We start from the raw sequence: 22,532 nt of genomic DNA on the forward strand, positions 1-22,532 counted from the left end.
TGTGAACCCCGTGAGTTGAGTAGGCACCAGAGCGAGAATTGTCGAGTCCATGGAATTTTTGAGCCCGAGACCCGCCCAGGCGGGGAATCGAACCCTGGTCCACGGTCGATTTCAGACCCGGGCTTCCGGGTCTGCCGCCTCTAACCACTGAGCCACGCTTCTCCACTGAATACAGAAGAAGTAATTCTGATGGTCCTTTTGCGGTTGAAACCTTCACTGTCACCAACAGCAAAGGGCACAAGGTGACGCCCAGTATCCTGGGAAGTCCCTTACGAGAGATTCCTCTCATTTTCGACGTGCACATCACTAACAAACATTGATGTCAATGTAGGGACTGGGCCTAGCAGACTGCTGATCACTCTGTATCTGCTGATAATTCCACTTCACCTGTGCCGATCACTGACACTTCGACTGCAAGTTTCCGGTTAGCAGTGACCTGTTCAAGGCTTGTGATTCAGGCACCAAGGCACTTAATTGAACATTTGTAATTTCTAGTGTATCTGTTTATTTATTCATGTATTTATTCATATATATATATTTTTGTATTTATTTATCTGTTTTAGAAAGTTGTGATTTTTATTTAAATAAGCGGGAAATGCAGTGTCTTGTAATAAAAGAATGCTGGAAATCTTTTGGTTCCCACAATACACCATAGGCGTGTGACGTAAGCGTTGGACGGATGAGTTGAAGACAGGCTTGGAATGTTGAGTTCTCACTTACAAGCAGTGATTTCAAAACATGCAACATTACTCTCTGGGTGTGGTGTACTTATTGGCGAGTGCCTAGGCTATCTGGACTCTACACCTATATGACACTTATGTAACCAAAAACATCTGTGAAAAAGCTCTGGCATGCTGCACAACTAGAAATATCTTAAAGGCACCGGCAGAGTACCTTCAAATTAGACATTGCTTACATCTATTGTCAGTGGCAAAATTGATGTAGTTTGACTATGAAGCAAGCAGTAGTCACTATATTTTTTAATTAGTTAATTAATTAATATGCAAAAATGTTCAGTTCCTACACTCGCCTACCTTTGGTATCATTGGGTCATGAACACACTAACGTGAAATGTCTTGAAGCACCCCATGGCCCAGGCCCTTTATTCCAAAAGGTATCAGGTTTTGTAAACCAGGGCCCCTCCTTGTGCCTCTGTCTGTTTCCACGCGGTTCACTGCAGGAGACAGGGAGGCTTCAAGACAGAGACAGAGAGAGGGAGGGGGAGGGGGAGAGACGGCGATCAAATGAGGAGAAGAGATAGGTGAGGAGGAGTGATAGAGATAAATAGAGGATGTATGGATGGAAAGAGTGAGATTGCGCGAGAAGAGGAAGGGAGAGGCACTGGTTTAAGCATTTTTTCCAGGGCTTATTTTGGTTCCACAGTTCACCATATAGGTCTCGAGCTCTCCCTTGAAGACTGTATCTCTGAACGCGTTCATTACAAAAAGAGGGCAGCAAACGGGTTGCTCGCAGCAAAATTAATTATGAGGAAATATCCATTCCGACACGGCTGTTCATCCACCCTCGTCCCTCGGTGCGCGCATCAGCATTCCTCGCGCCTCTGACACTTCAGGCCAGTGGTTGGGGAAACATTGCCAGCTAAGCGCACTAAAGCACCAGCGACGCTGCCGGAGGTATTCGGATATTGATGTGTCTGAGGCCCCTCGGTCTCTGCTGTCCGGGTTAGCTTTTATTTAGCTCTGCTGCCTACGCCTGAGCCGGCTCTGGCAGTGTTTGAAGGGAGCAGGGGCGCGCGAGAGAGATGATGAGCCCAGAGCAGTTATTAACAGAGCGCTGCTCGGGAGTTAGTAAACAAAAAAATACTTAGCAGGAGTTCACTGAGACATGAACAGGTGGGCACATATTACATTACTGTGGTTTCCGTTCAGACAAAGAGAGACAAGATATTGCATTTATTTCTGTTTAACAATTGGTTATAGCATATGTCATGAAGGGATGGAAGGAACTATAAATGTGTAATAGTGTAACATAACAGTATTAATCAGTACTTGAAGTGGAATGAAGAGCTGGCACTCTCAGCATAGACTTGAGCAAGCACTTTAGAAGAGAAACAGATGAGGATAGTGCCACAGGTTTCTTCCATCATTCATAGTTGCACCCTGGGTCATTTTTTGTAAGTGGACTCTTCGTAGTTCGATGCTAACTTTGGTGAGCTCTGCGAGAGCAATCCTTTGCCCTGTACCCCATATTCTAATTGGGTGCAGTGCCAATGGTCTCTGAGCTACGAAGTGGACATGGCCAAACTTGTTAATATTAAACAGCCTGGAATCGGTGGGCACTCATTGGGCACAACAATTACAGCGTGGAGACCTCCCAGAGTCAGCAGGCCCCTTTATCAAACTTCCCTTTTGCAATGTACCAGCCATAATAGTGAAGTTTGCCCCTTAAAGGGATAGAGGTCCCAATGCCACCACATCAGTACATTTCGAAAAGGACATTAGGGGAGCATGAGACCGTCCTTGACACTGATGTCTGCTCCCGCTGATGCCGTCAGCATGCAGTGCAGGACTGGAAGCTGTCTGAAATGGATAGCTTTCATTTTTCGAAAAGTTATCAACCTTTCTCAGTAATCCAATATTGCTTTTTGACCATTGAATGTGTCTGCAAAGCGTTTGTGCATTTGCTGGATGTTTTCATCGCCCATGCTTTGCTCTAAAACCAATCTACAGGAAGACTGGTTTTATTGCTTCACGAATTTGGCCCTAATATGAGCAGAAACAAAGACCCATTCGTCCAGGGTCGTTTTAGGGCATTGGCAAAGTGGACACTTGTCCAGAGCCCCACTCTTCTAAGGGTCCCCTTTGTGTAGTGAGCATTCTAAGTTTCGATCACTCTGTCCCACTCCTATGAATTTAATGTCAAAACCTCTCTCTTCCTGCTTCGACCTATGACTCTGTCTCTCTCTACCCAGAGTCATTTTAAGGATTGGTGGGACCTGGGCAAAACAAATTTCAGATATTTAAGTATACTATTTTCTGGGATCACGTGGCCTTTTTATGTTGTTCCAAAATGGAGACCCCAAGATGACACTGCATTTATCCGAATTGACACTTCAATTAAACAATGAATGTTCAACAAGCAATAAATGACCTGACCAGGCCCTTTAGTCTCTTCTTTTTGTAAATACTTTAGCTCTGAGAGCGAGATGGGTAAAGAGGTTTTGGGCCCAGAAATAAAATGTTGAAAAGTAAGACAGATGATCACTAAGTGCTCTATATGGGTACTGTATATAGGTGACCGGAGGCAGTTTATAGTTCAAAGAGAGGCCTTGTCCCTTGACGAATGTGTGACTTTATGGAGCCGCTTCCTCTGGTCTCAATTATATTTCTTTCCCTTAAAGACAGGGCAAAGAATGAAGGATATGTTTCCTACCAGGCAAGAAAATGTTTGTGTTTTGTGATTCATGCCTCTTTCTCAAGGCCCTGTGCTTGGGAGAGATTATTCAGACTAGGGGTTTTAATTCTCTTTGTCCTAAAAAAAAAATAACATTGCACAGTCAATTTAGTACATAGTTGAAAAATGTTGATGCAGATGGCACTGATTTATGGATGTAGGGTTTTTAAGAACCCTGCAGCATCTGTTATTTGTGTTTTTTAAACTTTTAGAGACACACCGAATAACGTAGAATTTGGGGTTGCCTCTAGACAATTATAAAAATAAGGTTGCATGTGATATGATCTCATCCCAGCATCTGATATCAAGAGCTCTTAAGTTTGATATAGCAAGATTATCCTAGGAGAAGATATATCATACTATGATCTTACGATAAAGCATGCCACGAAATGTGGGTGAGGATTTTTTTTCCTTAAGAGGAAAGAGATTTTTTTGTTGAAGAGACGCTCCCAGATTCTAACCTGGTTGATAGAAAAGAGTTTGAGTGATTTTCTGGCCCTTTATTGTGTATAGACAGTTGATGTTAGGGGGCATGGACCAGTCAACTTGCAGAATCAATGGAAGCAGAACATAAAGGTCCAGCATTTCTGTTGAGGCAAATTTACTAATGTATCCACTTATAGGGAGAATACTTCTATAGTCTCTAAAGTAATGTCTCCAAAGCCTATGCCTGTCTATCTGGGGGATTTGGAGCCAACAACAGCTACTTACTGAGTGACCCTAATTGGGCTGGGATCAAAACGCGAGTCCAAAAAGCCAAGTTTTAAGAATGAGCTTGAAGACCTGAACATCCACTGTGGCACGGAGCTGTTGTAGTAGGGTGTTCCAGTCCCTAGCACAAGGTAGGAATAAGAGCTCCAGCTCCATTTATTCCTTCTGAATTTGAGAATCACCATCAACAAGGAACTGGAGGAACGGAGTGATCTTGACAAATGGTAAGGTGTGATTCTTTTAAACAGGTACTGAGGAACTTATTGATAAAAAAGCTGTGTGTGTCAAGAATAACTCTCTAAACTACACCTGTTCCTCAATAGGAAGCCAGTGAAGCTCTATCAGGTGAGATGGATGTGGGCCCTCTTAGAGAGTTTCAGCAGAGCCGTGCTGCAGCGTTTTGATCCAGCTTCAGTGTCTTCAGGAGATAGGCTGGTAATCCCAGTAAAGTGAATTGGCATAATCCAACTGTGAGTTGATCAGTGCCTGTATCACAGTTTTCTGCTGCAGTAGAGGGAGAAGGTAGAGAAATATGTTCATACTCTTTAGTTGTCTCAAACAAGAGCCCACTACACTGGCCACTTAGGGACGAAGTTGGCAGAGTTATAAAATGTCAACCCCACGTTGTGGTCATCATAAGGTAGGGATGGGATGCACACCTTAATTCAATGGATTTTTAAACCTGTCATCTGTATTTTCCTTTGATAGCGTGCAAACTGGTGTGGTGTCAGCCCATGTTGGCACCCATTTTAAACAATATCATAGGGAGGGACGTCATCTCGCCCAAACCAATTCCATAACTCAGTGAGCGCCTTTTTGGCATTCATTGTTGCTTAACATTCATCAAACTATTCTGTCAATTCCATCTAATTTGCTCTTTTTCGCATCCTTTTGATCTTTAGTCGCCCACACGTGCAATAATGTGCATATTTCCAAGTTTCTGATGTTCAAAATGTGTCCATCCGGACCTCTATGCATGAACACGACTGAAACAATGATTCGTCAGAGGCAGTGTTTATTCATAAAAACCCAATGCATTTCGAGCTAAAATCGCCCTTCGTCAGGGGTCACTGTAAGTAATAGAACGATAATCACCTTTAGTTTCATAGTTTACGTTTTGCGTTATTCATCATAATGTAAAAATAACAAATTAATCACATTCCCACTTTACATTATGTTCTGCTCAAGTATTCGCTCAGTAAAACACTGTGTTAAAAGATCTACTTAGTCCACCTCCATTATTGGTACAGGCATGTGTTGTTCTTTTACTTTACACTAACTGTTGCTGCTAATAATACAAAAACCTTCTATTTTGTCTGCATGCGACCAATGTCCTCACTCTCGTTACCTTCAATTCCTACATAACCTCCACCCAGGATCAACTGAGTCCCTCTCCATTATTTGTACAGGCACGTGTAGTTTTTCTTTTACTTTACACTAATTGTTGCTGCTATTAATACAAATACCTTCTATTTTGTCTGCATGCGACCAACGTCTTCACTCTCATTACCTTCAATTCCTTCATAACATCCACCCCTCTTCTTTACCATGTACCCAACCACGTTCTTACCCACCACCTTTTTACACCCTCAAACTACCGCCCTTGAACTATCCACATTGTCTAGCTGCTTAGATGTATTGAAATCCTCAAATTCCTGTATTCCCACGTAGCTCTTTCAATCACCCACTTTTCTTCTAACTTTCAACAAGTGTCAATAGCGTGTATGTTTCCATACCTGCCACGGGCGTTTAAAATCGACCATCCGTTTCTCCATTACAGCTAGAAATCATTCACCTCATACCCCTCCCTCTTTTAACCAAAATCTCCCGCCAGTTTTCCTTCCTAGATTAACCCTTTGTTTCACCACTTTCCCGACATCGGAGCTATTTCAAAAGGTTACTATTCTCATGCAGAACACTACATTTCCCATAATGCAGTGAAAAAAGCAAAGCAAAACTTGAGCTCTTCATCCGTAATGCAATACGCAACAACCTTTAGAATTTGATTATTATCATGATGAAAAACTATAAAAAACAATATTGCCATCTTGCTACCATGAACATTTTAAATTTCAAATCAACTGATAGTTCAACACCAACTTCGTAAACGAACCCAGATTTTTCGCCGACCGTGTGGACGCGTAGAAAGTTCTCTGTTTTTAATCAGTTTCTCCTTTGTTTTATATGCGGGTGCTATCCCAAATTATGGGCTTTTCATAAAAATCATAGGGTAGGGATAGGTTGCACACCTTAATTCAATGGATTTTTAAACTTGTCATATGTATTTTCCTTTGATAGCATCCCAACTGGTGTGGTGCCAGCCCATGTTGGCACCCGTTTTAAACAATATCATAGGGAGGGGCGTCATCTCTCCCCAAACCAATTGCACAGCACAGTGAGTTCCTTCTTGGCATTCATTGTTGCTTAACATTCATCAAACTATTCCGTCCATTCTATCTCATTTGCTCTTTTTTGCATCCTTCTGATCTTTAGTTGCCCACACGTGGAATAATGTGCATTTTTTAAAGTTTCTGATGTTTAATGTTCAATGATTCGTCAGAGGCAGTGTTTATACATAAAAACCCAATGCATTTCGGGCTAAAATCGCCCTTCGTCAGGGGTCACTGTAAACAATAGAACAATAATCACCTTTAGTTTCATAGTTTACATTTTGCGTAATTCATCATAATATAAAAATAACAAATTCATTACATTCCCACTTTACATTATGTTCTGCTCAAGTATTCCCTCAGTAAAACCATGTGTTAAAGGATCTAATTAGTCCCCCTCCATTATTGGTACAGCCATGTGTTGTTGCTCTTCTTTTACTTTACTTTTTTGTATTAATAGCAGCAACAATTAGTGTAGCGCTTTCAACAGGGTTTACGCCCACCATTGCAGCCTGTGTATGCAGTTTTAAACTGCCATTTCGACCATGCAAAATAAACCTTTTGCCTTCCCCAAACATTCCTTTTTAATACATTTAAGTCACCCATGGGTAGACCCTGAACAGCCTAGAGGGCGGGGTGCAATGTATTCAAAATGTTGGCGATGTATTTCTTTTACATGTCCTGGTAGTGAAAAACCCCTACATTTGTTTGTCAGTACTGCAAGGCCTACCTCTCCTATAGGATTACTTCATTACATTAAATAAGTGCTAACTTTCAATTGGGAGTAGGTAGACAGGTCTTAGGATTTGTAAATAAAAGCCCTCTTTAATGGCAAAGTCGGATTTTAGTCACAATTCTGTAAGCGCAATTTCTTGCCACAACTATTTGGTATTTGCTGCCTGTATCCTGGGTCCAATAACTAGATGTAGTTGGCAGTTTGTCTTTGTGTATTGCTCCGAGACAGTGAGACAAAAATAAGCTAGGTATTTGCAGGATGGGCCATTCTGAGTTAACTAGGGGAAGTAACAGTTCTCTACCACACTTGCATATCACAAAGACTGTGCCTGGGCACGCTCACAAAGAGTTTGACACTAGTCTATTGTGACCCCAGACAATCTGGGTCTAGGTCAGGGAGGAAGGATATTTTAAGCACCTCTGGGGTGTGGAAATCTCTAGAAGCTTCTCCTACTTCAAAGAGGGCACCAGATAGAAATAGTGGACATCAGAGCCCAATTCTTCAGTGCACATCGGGACCTGTGGAAGGCGCAGAAGGAGGACTGCCACTTTGCTGCTCTGCTGTCTAACTGAACTTGCATATTGAACCCCGTACCACCAGAGTGACTTGAAGGGCTAGTTGACTGCCCTCCTGATCAGAAGCCCAAGGCAAAGAACAGGCTTCCTCCATCTTGTGCCCACTACCTGAACTCTTCCAGCTGTAAGTCCCACCCTCCCAAGGGGGGAACCTTAGTCCTGGTCCCTTCGAGGTGGTCCTGAACGTACTCCACCAGCCCCAACTATTGTCCCAGCAAAGCAGATACATTGGAGCCGCAGCACGACACATCGATGACAAGAAATTCTGCATCAAAGCTGCTGCACGATGCATCATCTCACCAGACTCCACATCGGGACGAGCTGCATGGTTCATCTCCAATGCAGGACTTTGCATTGTGGCCCGAAGCCTTCCGGGAACTGCCACTGTGAGATGCATCCTCATTTGAAGGCCTTCAGATCTCAAGCCCCTCATCGACTGGATTCTCGATGATGACACAGGACCCTGCATTCCAAGCCCTGCAGCTTCTTCAGGGTCAGCTGGTGAACAACAATGCATATTGGTACAGAACTTCGCATCACAAGACCCTCATTGACGGCATCCCCAACAATGATGTAGGACCTTGAATCACTGCTTTGCATCTCCTAGGAATCTCAGCTGCATGAAGCATCCTCGACGCAGGACTCCGTTTCACTTTGCAACCAGGTCTTAAGATGCTCTCCTTCAGCTGGCCTAACTGGGTCTCTCTAGCCTGCCTAAGCTTGATTTCAGTCGGCCAGAGCTTGTCACTTTATCCCAGTCCAGCCGGACCAGATGTCCACAGATGGAGTTTTGGTATTTTTGGCACTACTTTCACCAAAAATTTAAAATTACATATCTCCGGTTCCATCAATTGGATTTTTTGTCATGTGGCCCTAAATTAAATTATTAATTACATTTTACTCCCTTTTTCTAAGTTGTTTTGGGATTTGTGTTGTGTTGTGTTTTCACTTTATTACAGTTTGAAGTTCTGCATATGTTGTCTCTAAGTTAATCCTTACTGATTTTGTGCCAAGCTAACAGAGGTTTGTGCACAGGTTAATTTTGGGTTGCTTGTGACTTCATGCTGACAAGGATTGTTTTTGCTGCTTAAGTAGGGTTTGACCCTTCCTCAACCAGTGACCCAATTTCTTACTGGGGGACTGTTTCTGAGAAAACAAAAGAATGCTGCCCAGTTCTTGCATAGGGACCTGACCAGACAGTTAATTGACTGAGTTGCAGATTTGTGGTCCAGGACACACGTATTTACTAAACGTGTAAAAGTGTAGAAACAAAAGGAAGGACGAAGAGACTAACTTTTGGGAAGATGTGATAAGAGCAACAGAGCTAGGTGTGCAGTTATCAGAAGGACAGTAGGTGCAGTGGCGGATGTACGTTGTTACAACGCAGGTTGTAACAACGCATACCTTTACCACGCGGCCGCTACAACGCAAGTCGTTACCACGACTTGCGTTGGAGGGCGCGGATTTATGATTTTTATGATTTTATATTCCAACACCAGTCCCCGTGGATACTAGGGAAGGTGTTGGAATATAAATTTATAAAATTCCTTATCCCACAGCGCCCTCCAGCGCAAGTCGTGGTAACGACTTGCGTTGTAACGGCCGCGTGGTAAAGGTACCGCGTTGTAAAAAATTCGTGGTAAACGTTGTTTACCTGCAGGGGCACCAGGGCCAAGGGGCATGCTGCACCAGAATTATGATTTTATCTTACTATTCAACTAGGGGACCGGGGTGCGGGGGGGGGGGATTTCATTTACTTGTACAAGGTCCCCAGTGCCCTTGCCACAGGACAGATGACCTGTTTGAAATTGCTTTTAGTTCCTTACAAAAGTCAATCAAGAATGTCTTTGATTCCTTCAATAAAAGTAACTTAACCACAAACACCAAATCAGTACAAGACGTGGTGTTTTGTCTCATAGAAGAAGTGGAATTACGACCATGGATTCTTATTCAGGGCTATGTGGGTGGAATGGAAAATACGACAGCAATAGAAAGACAAGGAATCAGAGACACCTATCACAAGGAGAAAGAACATGTAATTTCTATTTCTACCTATTTACAAACGTATACTAAATTAGACAATGTTTGCTTTAAAAAAAATAAGAGGAGAAACTGCACAGTTGTAACTAAAGTGCTGTTAATCCCTCTATATAATGAGTGTATTGAAAGGCGATCCCTCTATAAAATGAGTGTAATGATTGTTACTTCCTCCCATTCAGACAGATGATGGACTAACAGTGGTGTGGAGTGAGACTGGAAATCCAAGCACAGAGTGGAAACGAGCTGAGATACACCTTGGAAAGTTAAGAAATTTCGAAATAATTTTTGAAGGAATTCGCACTAAAGACCTCGGTGGGGGAGCTGGAGTCGATGATATTGAATTCAAAAACTGCTCATCAGGTGAGTTATTAGATATAAATAATGTATTCTGTGTTTCTTAAACTAAACGCAGATCTACAATAATAATGGCTATATAGTGCGCATGGGTGCGATCATGAACATTGTTCATACATTGTGTGACAGTAATAATGGAATTTTAAAGAGCATTTATGGAGTTTTGTAGAGTGCTGACTGCTTTAGAGCAGAACTATGAATTGTAGGTTGATGTGTATGTTATTACTGGTGACGTTAGGTTACCAGAAAACAGTCTTCCTAAACAACCACAGAAGTACACACTTATTAAACTGCCAGATGCAATGGAGAGGCACTGAGAGACTCACAGGCTTTCAGGCAGAGGCCGGCAACAGAGTCCAGTCCAAGTCCAGTTTCCATTGATCAGCTTGGTACTTCCAGGAGAAAGATTCTTATAGCTTGTTGTGCCCCTTTAGCCACAAAGATCAGTTAACTGACCCTTGGACAACACTTCCTCATCCTGAGTCCAACAGAGAGCAGATCTACTCCTTCAGGGCTTCTCTCAGGTCATGGAGAGCAGGTCTAGTCATCTTCTGATCTTCTTTAGGTCCAGACAGTATTCTGGTGCTGAGGTGGTAACTCCTATTCATTCCTTAACCAATGGGATAAACGTTTTCATTGGCAACTGTACCACTTTTTTAGTAATTGTTTTTGCCTTACAGCAAACAGGGCCAGAATGCCATGTGTCGGGGTATTTTCAAGATGACAAAAGTCTTCAGCCACACTAAACTTGGGATGTGAGGATTGAGGGTGTGTATTGTAGTGCCCTATAGTAATTCCTAGTGTCCCCCTACATTTAACACTAAACTCAGGTTTAAAGCAGGCACTGTAACCAGAGACAGAAGTCTGGAGGGACAAAAGCTGGGGATTTCATCAACCAGACTTTGGATACACAAGGAATGTCCTGGCATACTATTCTCTCCTTTTCAAGTGCACATAAGTTCTACATTTAGTTTAAGAGACCTGTCAAGCAGAATTGAAACTGTGGTGTCAACAGAACACCCACAGCCCCCCATCCTGAGCAATCTATTGAGCTCAAAGGAGTCCTATCTGCTCATACCGGGGACCGGTCTTGTGCTTCTAAGAGGAATTACACATCTCTTTCCCAGCTGAGCCAAGGCTATGGGTTGGAGGCAGGTTAAATGTGCAAGCAGGATTACACCAATGTACCCATGTTTAGAGGGGGACATAGGCACTTCACTCCTGGTTAGCAGAGAGTTCTAAAAAAAGCAGAAATATGATCCAGAAAAATATGAAAAAAATATTTCTGAAGGAAGCTATTTAGAAGATGTTGGCATTTTGTCAAAGTATATTTGCGATTGTTTTTGCAAAGGTGATTTTGCACCCAGTGTTTTCACATGAAACTGCCATTGGTGCTAAAACATCAGATGCTAATGAGAGTGGTAGTTACATTTGTATTTGTGTCTGTCTTACTTGGCTTGTTATGATATTGACGACTCGTGGTTGACAAAATCTAAACCAGGTGTGGACCCATTTCCTTTTGATTATGAGCATTTTGTAAAAATTCATTTAGATTGCCAAAGAATTACATTCCCATGGCTATGTTTCACTCAATGAGCAGTAGGTCTTTCTGACAATGGTATTTATTGGGAGGGAAAAAGATGAACTCTGGGTTAAAAGGGTTTTCACTTTGCGTTAAGCATCTGGAGTCACCTGAACTGTTCTTTGTGAAACATTTTTAAAAAACCATTATTAGCCCATGTTGTGGCCAGGATACTCTTCGTGGTGTGATTTATACTAAGGCCACTTAGAAGTATATGTAATGTAGCTATAGTGAAATGCTGTAAAATGGCTCCGAAATAAATGCAGATCCGAAGACAAAAAATACATTATTAAAAAAAAAGAAAGATTCTATTTTTTTTTTGCTCCTTATAATGTTTTAATACTGAGTATTTTCTATTATAATACTTGAAGCAACTAGGATGAAATGCACATTTTCTGCAAGGTCACTCATGGTATTTTACCACTTTCTGGACCCCATTTGTGTTGCTAATAGGACTCTGTGCCTTCTGACACTGCTACTCATTGCCACAGGGCCTGCACTCTTGTCCTGAAATGGTATGAGTAAAATTGGTTTAACCTAGTTTAAATTTCCTACAAGTCTTTCCTGCAAGTTCGTGTGAAGGGCACAGCAAACAAACCAATGACATCACATTTATACGTCATCTGAGAGCGTCCGTGTGTATTTATTTAACGCATCAATATGATAAAAATATGGATGCCAAACATCAATGTGCAGTGGATGGCTGTAGTTTAAAGGTGCTGCAGTAACACATGGCAAGTCAGACATGTAGGAAAGCCTGTTTTATATATATCAGTAAGCCACTCCAAAAGTGTTCCATGGAAAGCTCATCAGAGAAAGTGACTAATATATAAAAGATATTAGAACACGAGCTGAATAAAATACTTGCCCTTGTTGTCATCGACAGTGTGGGGAAATGCTAGAGAGATCTTTCAAATGTACTTTCTACATAGTTCAAAATCTGATTCAATGCTGAACTCAGATGTTGACAATTTCAGCAGAAAAGTAACTTTGTAAAAATGTTCTTTGGTCTGCATGAGCGAAAACTGTCTTTTAACCAGTTCTGCCATTCATCATACTTTCAGAGACCTCCTGGCATGTGCAAACACCTGTGCCACCCAGAAGGCAATATCCTGACCTCTGGCTCAAGGAGGATAGAAGTGTTTCCAATAACTCACCACTTAGTAGTGATTATCTGTCTTTGAGGTTTGTGGTGCAGTTGGCAGAACAAAGAACCACCCTAACACTTCTATTGACTTCCTGATCCCACATGAGGCTGCCAAGATCTGATCCCATTAATTTCTAGACCTCTCCTCAACCATTTAGATCGAACTCCAGCAGGAGGAAGAACCAGTTCTGACCATGCCATGGGGAGGATAACCCATCTAAATGGGAGTGTAGCTAAACATCAGCCTGGAGCTCTTCCAGAGGGAAAATAGGTATAGCCAGCTTAAAACTTCTGTTTATTTTCTCAGTAAAGTGAAGAGGTGGTGCTGCAAAAAGAGGCGTGTGTAGGAAGGAGCTAGGATTGGATTGTGAAAAATCTTCTAATTACTGTGTAGTGTGATGGATGAGACTTAAACCTCTCCAACCCCCCTAGATCATTCTTTAGCTAAGGAAGACAACATTTGAAGAAGAAGGCTTCCTGGAATAAAAAAAAAAAACTCCTGACTCCTCCTCAAGAAAAGGATTAACACACCTTTGACTCCTGCTGCAATTAGAGGGCTTAAAGGCTCCTGCTGGCACTCGGGGACTGGAACTGGTCAAAATGGCTAGGTGGCAGACTTTTACCGGAAGGACTCCTGACCTCGATAACATAAGCTGACTACAGAGTGGACCCTTTAGGAGCTCTAGCTGGAGAGACATCTAGTGCCTTGAATCATGCCATGAAGACCTGGGGGCTGTATAGCTAACAGAAAGAATGTCCCCAATAGTTGAAAAAAGGTGGGACTTTATCATTTTATCGACTTCTGGAGAACAGGAATAGGTGCTGTGTCATGACCAGGGAGGTCACATATAAGGTAGGGAACTGTAGCTATTGCAAACATAAAAAACTGGTTCTGTATGACCTCACAGTAAAGGTATGCTGCCTTGTTGAGCCATGCCTGACTGCAGCTTCCAGCCTTGCCACGCTGGTGCATTTTGGGAACCAAAACCAAAATGGACCAGCGCAAGGCAACCAACCTATTGATCTGGCGAGTGACTTTGATGGCTACAAAATCCAATTTTGTCCAGCTTCTGTGGGAGCTTGACAATTAAATATCTGACTTCAAGGGACTCTTGTTGGCGTCTCCTTTGGATCATGACCCATAGAGGGATTTTGGGTGCCATTTCACAGACTAAGTCCAAATGTAAAATCTTTGATCGTTATTATGCAATTCATATTTTTCAACTGTGCTTCACTTTTTCTGGGCATGTTCTGCCTAAAAAAGTTCACACATTGATATCTCTGGTTCCTGTTATCCCTTTTGATGATCTTTATGCCCTTTTGCTCATTAGACTGTTCTCTATTATATTGTGTTGTGTTCTTTACTTTGAAATTGTTGGTATAGCTTCAACTTAACATGCACCTCTATGAGCATTCCCTTATTCTTGTGTCATAGCTACCAAGAGTTGATCAGGGATTCTCTTAGAACTGTGTTTTGACCTAACATGATTGTGTTAAGTTAGTACAAGTCACCCCCTCCAACTAATACCCAAATTGATGACAATATATATAAAAAGGAGAAGAAAGGTTTTGTTACAGTAAAGGTGTTAGTGAACAATGCATAGCTACATCATAGTTATACGTCTTTCAGCATTCAGAAATATTCTGCAGGACGTTATTCACCCTTAAAGCTGATTTTAAACTACTTAAAGTGGCATATCCAACTGCTCCTCAGGCCAGAAAAGGTAAGTGAACTTCCCACAAAATCCTTAATGCTGCAGCAGAAGGATTTTCTCAACAAGTACAAAAGAATTTGCTGTGTAGAAAAATGTAGCAAAAAAAACAAATGTACATGAATGGTAGCCACCAGTGATTTATATGCATGTGGGCAATCTCATTTTATGCACAAAGTAAGTCATGCACATGAAATCTCTGATTTGGGTAACATTCACTAATCTCCAAGGGCATCATTGTGAAAACCCAAAAGTTTTCAAATGAATTCTAGGCATAAATCTACGATTTTTTAATTGTCCAAATTCAAGGCAAGCACTGTGATTTGTAGTCACCATGAGAACTTGAATTAATAAGAAATAATGTATCTGATGCCATGTTTGAGGTTTCTTTTTGTAGAAAATGTCACAAAGAAAGGAATTCACTTAAATCTTCATGATGCAAAAATTGAAACGTTGTAGCTAGAGAAAGCAACTCATGAAGTACATTTGATTTTTCACGGATCTCAGGTTTTAATGTTCCAATCATAACTCACAGGTAAGGGAGAAATACCTCCTGTAAAACTTGGCTAATTAGGGTACTCCGTTGCAAACGTGGTAGATATCACATCTGCCGTATTAATAGGGCACTATAGGCTATGGCATTTGCAACACAGTGGGTGGGATATCTGTGATATTTTGACAGAGTATCTTAACTATCGGACTCCTAAATAAGGCCCTATTTCTTTGTGAACAATTGTTGAAATTGAGATTGAAGAGTGCTGAATTTTATGAGAGTTGGATCATTCAATGAATGTAGTCCACTGGTACTACATGGTATATGCAGCTTTGATTGGGCTAAATGTACTTTCGCCAACTTTGACTCATGATCACATAAGTGAGTGAGAATGCCGTTTATTAGCACTAGTGCCTGAGGGACATACTTCAGCAACATTGCTTTCTTTAGTTCAGCACATGCAGTGGCACTGAGTTCAGTGGTGTAACAGGTACACTCAACAAATAAGGCTGACCTTTGCTACCCAAAAACAAAGCAAGGTTAGGAGTTTTTTCTTTGCAACTCTTGGTTAAGCCATTGCCGTAGTTCATAAGAGTTAGAAGATTTGGAAAGCAATTATGGTGCCAACTTACCAGTACAATACAAAGAAACAATATGATATGACATTTTGTTCTACTCAAATGTGCATTGATGGTTGATGTCATGAAGCTAAAAGAGATGGCAAAAACATATTTTTACTGCCTCATCCTAAGCCTCAACCTATGCATACAACTTTGTTGTTGTCAGGATGTTGTGCATAATTTCTATTGCACATTGCAAATCTTGTTACCTGTAGCTCATGTCATTTCTTATTTTCCTTACATCTAAGCTGACTCTGTAGTTGTCTCTGAAAGGAGGGTTCAATCGAGCACAGATGTCTTGGGGGAACTGTGAAAATGGGTGTGTGCCCTGGGCATTGTCACAAGCAACATTCCTAACAAGTGGCCTGGCTGGAGCTGCCACGATTCAAACTGGGGAACTTGGTTCAAATTGTGGCCTAGGATGAACATCCTGTGATTCTTGGCAACGTCCACGGGCCGTAAAAATTGCAATCTTTTTGTTCAAATGTGAAGTTCTCTAATGTTCTTGGGTCAGGTTTCTGGACCATCACAAGGGGGGGGGGAGGTAATTGTTGGAAATGGCCCTTTTTGCGGGGTTATCCCCAAACTTTTTTCTTCTTCCTCCCTTGTTTTTCCTGACCCTTGGTTGTTTGCAATAGGACTCTGTGCACGTAACCACTGCTGATAAGTGCTAAAGTGCATATTCTTATTGTGATTGGTTATCCATGATTGGCTTATTTGTGTTACCAGGAAGTCCTTAGTAAAGTGCACTGAGTGTGCCAGGGCTGGTGATTCAAATGCTACTAGTGGGCCTGCAGCAATGGTTGTGCCACCCACAGGAGTAGCCCTAAAATGGTGTCTCAGGTCAGCCACCACAGTACCTGTGGGCAGTTCCTAACTGCTATGCTGACCTGACCAGTGTCCACACTGGCCAGGCTTAACCCTACCCTTTCTATACACATTGGACACCCCTATAGAAGGCCCTAGGTACCCCCTGGGCAGGGTGCAGTGTATGTGAAAGGTAGAGCATGTACTAGTGTGTGTGACATGCTCTGGTAGTGAATTACAGCCATTTTTGTTTTTCACTATTGAAAGGCTATCCTGCCCATAGGCTATAATGGGGAATGCTGTGTATAATGTTTACCTGCATATCTTCCCATAGGAGCGAGATTGAAAACTAAAGTCTGGTATCCCTGAACTCAGAATTTAATAACCCATCTTTTAGGAAGGATGGTTTTTAAATCCTGTATTTGAAAACATCACTTTCATAAAGTGGCTGTTTTCTTGTCTGACCTTTATGTGTGCCCTGGCCTGTTTTTGAATTGACTGTCTGGTGTGTGAGTGACAGGGGCTGGGGAGCCCCCAGGAGGCTGGATGAGTCAGCCCTAGGCTGAATAGCTGCATCTGCATCTTGAGTGGTGGGAGGGGATAGCACCTGGACCTGAATAGGGCTGTGGCTGCCTTCCACAATGCTGGTTCCCCCTCCTGCTGGGCGGCTGACGACCCTGCCCCTGTTTCTGAAAGGAAAGAAGAAGTCAGAAAAACAAAGTGCTTCAGGACTGACCAGAACTGGTTCCGACTAAGTCAAGGCCTCTCTGCCTTCGCAGAACAAAGGAAAGACTGGTATAAAAGGGCTACCCAGACTACAGAAAAAAAGTTCATCCTGGAAACAAGAAGGAACCTCTGCCAAGGAGAAAGCTGGAAGACTGAAGACGAATTACTGTCCTGCTGTGTGCTTGCGGACTGACCTGCAGTTGCTTTGCTGCCAAGGAGAGGGGAAGGACTTTGCTGTGTGCTGTGTCCCCTTGCTTGAAGAGATGCCCAAGGGCCTGAGGAGAGCTGGCCTCCTGTTAAGAAGTCCCAGTAACAAAAGAACTTCACCCCCAGCTTCCCCCCTGAATTTTGTTTTGTGAGTTCTGCCCTTCCAATTGTAGGGGCCTCTGGAAGTTGTTGCCTGCTGTTTAGGAAGCTAGACAAGGAGAAAAGAAGATCTGCAATTTTCATGCATTGCTCGCTTGCGGGGCGCATCGTCGACAGTGCGAAGAATTCCAGTCGCCGCAAAGATCTTCGGAGCGCCTGTTGCCGCTGTAAGTACCGATGCTTCGCTTACTTGCGGAGCGCATCGCCCCGGTGCGGGAAAACTCCTGTCACTGTGAGTATCGTCGCAGAGCCTGTCGTGGCTGGGTGAGATCGTCGCATTGCCTGCTTGAGGATCGCATCACGTCGCTGTGAACATCGTCGCCGAGCCATCACATCGAGGGGACGCGAGAGGAGAAGATCGATGCTGCGCTGCGCAGCGCATCACCACTGCACCTGAGATCGTTGCCGTCCCGAAGATCGTCGCATCGTGCCTGTGCGAGACGCATCCTACCGGAGAACCTGTGTTTTTGGAATCCACACAGGGTATCGCATCGCTTCCCATACAGACCAGATTTGTTGCAACATGCCCACTGCGTGCAGCGAGGTTGTCGCACCGCCTCCCCAGAGTCTAAGAAGTGACACATCACTTGTTTTTTGCCGCAGCAGTTGCCGCTTGGAACGTCTGTCGCATCTAAAGGTAATTTGGGCTAAAAGTGACGCAACTGTGAGTTATTTTGACGCAAACCCTAGAACTCTTTGAAAATCATATCCTTGAACTATGTATGTTGGATTTTTGTGGTTTTGGTCTTGTGTAGTTCAGATAAAGATACTTTATTTTCTAAACTGGTGTGGAGTCCATTTGTGGGGTTTTCACTGTGTTACTGTGATTGTTGGTACAAATACATAACGCATTGCCTTTGATAAGCCTGTCTGCTCGTGCCAAGCTACCAAGGGGGTGATCAGGGGTTATCTAAAGAGTGTATCCCCCTTGCCCTGACTAGAAGCAAGGGTCCCTATTTAGACATTGGTGCCTACCTCTGCCAACTAGAGACCCCCAGATCTAACAGTAATGATATAGTTTAAGGCTCTTCTAATGGAAATCATTGCAAAAGGTCTGATTTTCACTTAGATGCCCGCTTTCACACAGCACCCATAAAACCGGTAGCTCTCCTGAGAATTATGCATACAATGTGAAAAAAATCAATGCAACTTCTTCAACTTTAATACAGAACGAAGGAATGAAGGAATGAAATCAGATGCGTTTAAATCTAATTACTTCATATTTTAACATTTCGAGTTATTTATATTTTCATATCGGGAGAAGTTTACATTTCCATTAAAGGACACAAGTTTGACAAAAGTAGTAGGTGAGCTGTGTGTAGGAAGCTGGCTCTGTATATACTCTAACAAAGTAAGGTATAGTGTGAACAGAGTCCAAGGAAACTCCAAAGGTAGGCAGAGGTAAAAGTATATAGCAACTTACTCTCTATTTGTGGTAGTGTGGGCAAGTAATAAGGCTTCATCAGAGGGTGGTGTTCAGCATTTGTTGTGCACACTTAGGCAAGACATTATATCACACACTCAAAGAATGAGCTCAGACCAATTTGTTTGCTACAAAAATATTATTTAGTTATTTTATTTCTAGAACAAGCCAAGCCTTTTGCAGGTAATTGAAATAATACGTTGCAGGTTTTTATGCAGTGACTTACAGTTGAATGCAGGTTCAAATGCAGTTGGTTGAGTAACAGGTAAGTCCACAGTTCAAAATTACTTTTCAGTTACTTTACAGATTTCTGTGCAAGTTACTTATTGGATTACTTTTCAAGTTACTTTTGCTAACCAGTGTGATATACCTAGATAGCACACTGGGACATCTCCTAGACAAAAGTTCAGTAATACAGTTTTTGTATATTTGCAGTTTGCAGTGTTTCGAGTTTTCATACAAACCAACTCCCATTTTGTCTATTAACTCATTAGCTCTTGGGGTAGGGTGAGCATCTGTCTTGGTGACAGAGGTGTGCCCGCTATTGTCCATACTGAACCTTATTTCTCTCGTTCCACCCTATGGATGAGGTTTGGGGACTAGAACCACTGGAATGGCCCAAGGGCTCTCAGAGGGTTCAATAAACCCTAGCTCCACTTCTTGCTGACTTCAGCTCTGATGCTCTCCTTAACTTGATCAGACTGTCCCCAGTGTCCACATCATGAGTTCACCAGTTTGTCTGACCAGGCGTTAAGGAAAAGAGCTTAGCATACTGATGCAAGACTTACTTGCAATCAGCCTGCTGTTGGGTAGTGAGGGTGTCTGAATAGGCAACTCCATCCACTGACCCATCTTTAGGGCTGTAAGAGAGGAGGTCAGGGAGCGGTTCACCCTCTGTCTCCTGATCCTCATCAGTCACCATCAGCATGGTGATGTCAGCCCTGTCATGGAAAAACTTAAGGTGGTTCACATGAATCACCCCTTTGTGAATCTTGCTTGTGCCCAGGTCTACCAAGTAGGTGACCTCACTTTTCTTTTCTAAGATGGGGTAAGGGCCACTCCATTTGTCCTGGAGAGCCCTTGGTGCCACAGGCACTAGTTCGAATTCCACCAGTGCAGCTTCTGGAGCTTCTGGCTGGCTCAACATTTTTGCTTTTCCCATGTACTCTGCCATTCTAGACCTTATTCCTAGAACATAGTCCACAATGCCTTGTTTTGGTTCTTGGAAAGGCTTCTCCCAACTCTCTTTGACACAACAGAGTTGGTCCCTTAACAGGATGGCCAAACAGAAGTTCAAAGGGGGAAACCTCTACTCCCTTCTGAGATACATCTCTGTAGGCGAAAGGCAAGCATGGTAAGAGGACATCCCATCTCCTTTTGAGATTTTCAGGGAGCCCATTATAATGCCCTTCAATATCTTGTTGAATCTTTCAAAAAGACCATTGGTTTGTGGGTTATAGGGTGTCGTAACCTTGTACTGAACTCCAGACTCTTTCAACACATGTTGTAGGTATGCAGATATGAAGTTTGACCCTCTCTCTGAAACCACCTCCCTAGGAAATCCTACTCTTGGTGAAGACACCAAAGGGGGACTTGGCTACTGCAAGAGCTGTAGTAGTCCTACGGTAAAACTGCCTCAGGATACCTGGTGGCATGATCCACTACCACCAGAATGAATTTGTTTCCTGATGCTGTGGGACGTTCAAGTGGGCACACTATGTCAACACCTACCCTTTCAGAGGGAAACCTAACCACTGGTAGTGGAATTAGGGGGACTTTGGGTATCCACCTTTTTTGCTATTGGGTTGATAGGTGACACAGGAACTGACAAACATCTTTACCTTCTGAGACATCTGGGGACAGTAAAAGTGGCTGACTTCCCAAATTTTGGTTTAGCCCTGATGGCCAGCTAGGGGATGTCATGAGCCAAAGTGAGTAAGAACTCTGTACATTTGAGGCACTAACACTCTCCTACTGACACCAAGGTCGGGGTCTCTGGCCTCAGTTTACAGTAGTCCCTCCTCCCAATTGGTTCTGTGGGTGTCACTGACATCTTCATTTTCCTGTGCAGCAGCTTGTTGTCTCAGGCTTTCAAGAGTTGGACAGGCCTGCTGGCCAAAGCACAGCTCTCCCCCATCGGGTCCCCCTGGCCGTAAGAGCTCAACCTGGTAAGGGTCAAGATCCATGGGCACAGTCCCTCTAGGGGCTTCCAAGTCCTCTCCCTGAGGAGAGGGGTCCTGAGTCTTTGGCTGTTCAGAAGCTAGTTTTCCAGTCTTCTTAACCTTCCTCTTGGAATGTTGGGCCATTCTTTCAGGCTCCAACACTTCTTTTTACCCTGCTTTCGGCTCTGTGCTCTAGTATTGATGCACACAATCTCAGGGATGTCCGGCATTGCTGCATGGGTTTTCAATTGTACCTTAGCCCATGCTGAGGTATCCAAGTCATTTCCAAGCAGACAGGCAGCTTGAAGCTTTGGAGAGGCCTCTACATGTTTTAGGCCAGTAACCACCCCCTCAGTCTAATGTCACCATAGCCATGGCATGGTTAGTGGTAACACTATCAGCGTTGCTGACTGGGTAGGATTTCCCAACCAGGTATTGCTCCGGGGAAACCAGTGTGTCTCTCAGCATAGTGACACTTGCACCTGTATCCCTCAGGGCCTCTATTCTAGTCCCATCGAGCCAGGGGTATGGTAAATACTTTTTTTTAAGTTGGGTGGCAACACAGCTAACATGGCAAACTAACCTTCATCCTCAGTGACTAGAACTGCTTCAGTGTGAACCCTGATTTGCTCTGGGCACACTGTTGATCCCATCTGGAGATTAGCTATACCAGGAGTAACTGGAGAAGGACTAGGGGGCTTCTTGTAGGACAATTAGCATCTCAAATTAAGTGTCCCAACTTCTTACAATTGAAACACCAGGCCTTTAGGGGATCAAAGTTCTTCCCTTTGTATATTTTTTTGGACTCGGAGGAGTTTTTGGACTCACCACCCTGAGCAGTTTTTGGGGCCTTTTAGAAGACTCTGGCTTTTTTGTATTTGGGGGTTCTTGCCCCCTTTCCCCTGGAGAAGTTTTGTAACTCCTTTCTTTTCGTCACCCCCAGTGGCTGTTTTTGTTACCCTAGTCTTGACCCAGTGGTCTGCCTTCTTTCCAAATTCTTGGGGATAACTTAGACCTAGGTCTACCAAATGTTTTTGCAACTTTTCATTAGTGCAATTACTCAAAATATGCTCTTTGATAAAAAGATTGTAAAGTCCATTGAAATCATGCACATTATTGCCCGTTAACCATCCATCTAGTGTCTTAACTAAGTAGTCAATAAAGTAAACCAAGGATTGGTTTTGGGCTTTGTGAGCCCCCTGAATCTAATTCTATTTTCCTCAGTTGTGAGTCTGAAGCCCTTAATCATAGTATTCTTCATGAGGTCATAAGAC

At 43.0% G+C, this 22,532-nt stretch overlaps 1 protein-coding gene across 1 annotated transcript in view; it reads left to right on the forward strand.

Annotated features, from left to right (window-relative positions):
- MALRD1 (MAM and LDL receptor class A domain containing 1) overlaps nt 1–22,532 on the forward strand; it is a 2,679,189-nt gene that overhangs the window by 1,382,276 nt on the left and 1,274,381 nt on the right. Inside the window, exon 24 of the mRNA XM_078663745.1 lies at nt 10,046–10,226. Within this exon, the coding sequence (XP_078519871.1) occupies nt 10,046–10,226 (181 nt within the window). The remainder of the gene's footprint in view (nt 1–10,045; nt 10,227–22,532) is intronic.

Source organism: Lissotriton helveticus, chromosome 10 (genome assembly GCF_964261635.1).
Source record: "Lissotriton helveticus chromosome 10, aLisHel1.1, whole genome shotgun sequence".
In the NCBI taxonomy this organism is placed as follows: Eukaryota; Metazoa; Chordata; class Amphibia; order Caudata; family Salamandridae; genus Lissotriton; species Lissotriton helveticus.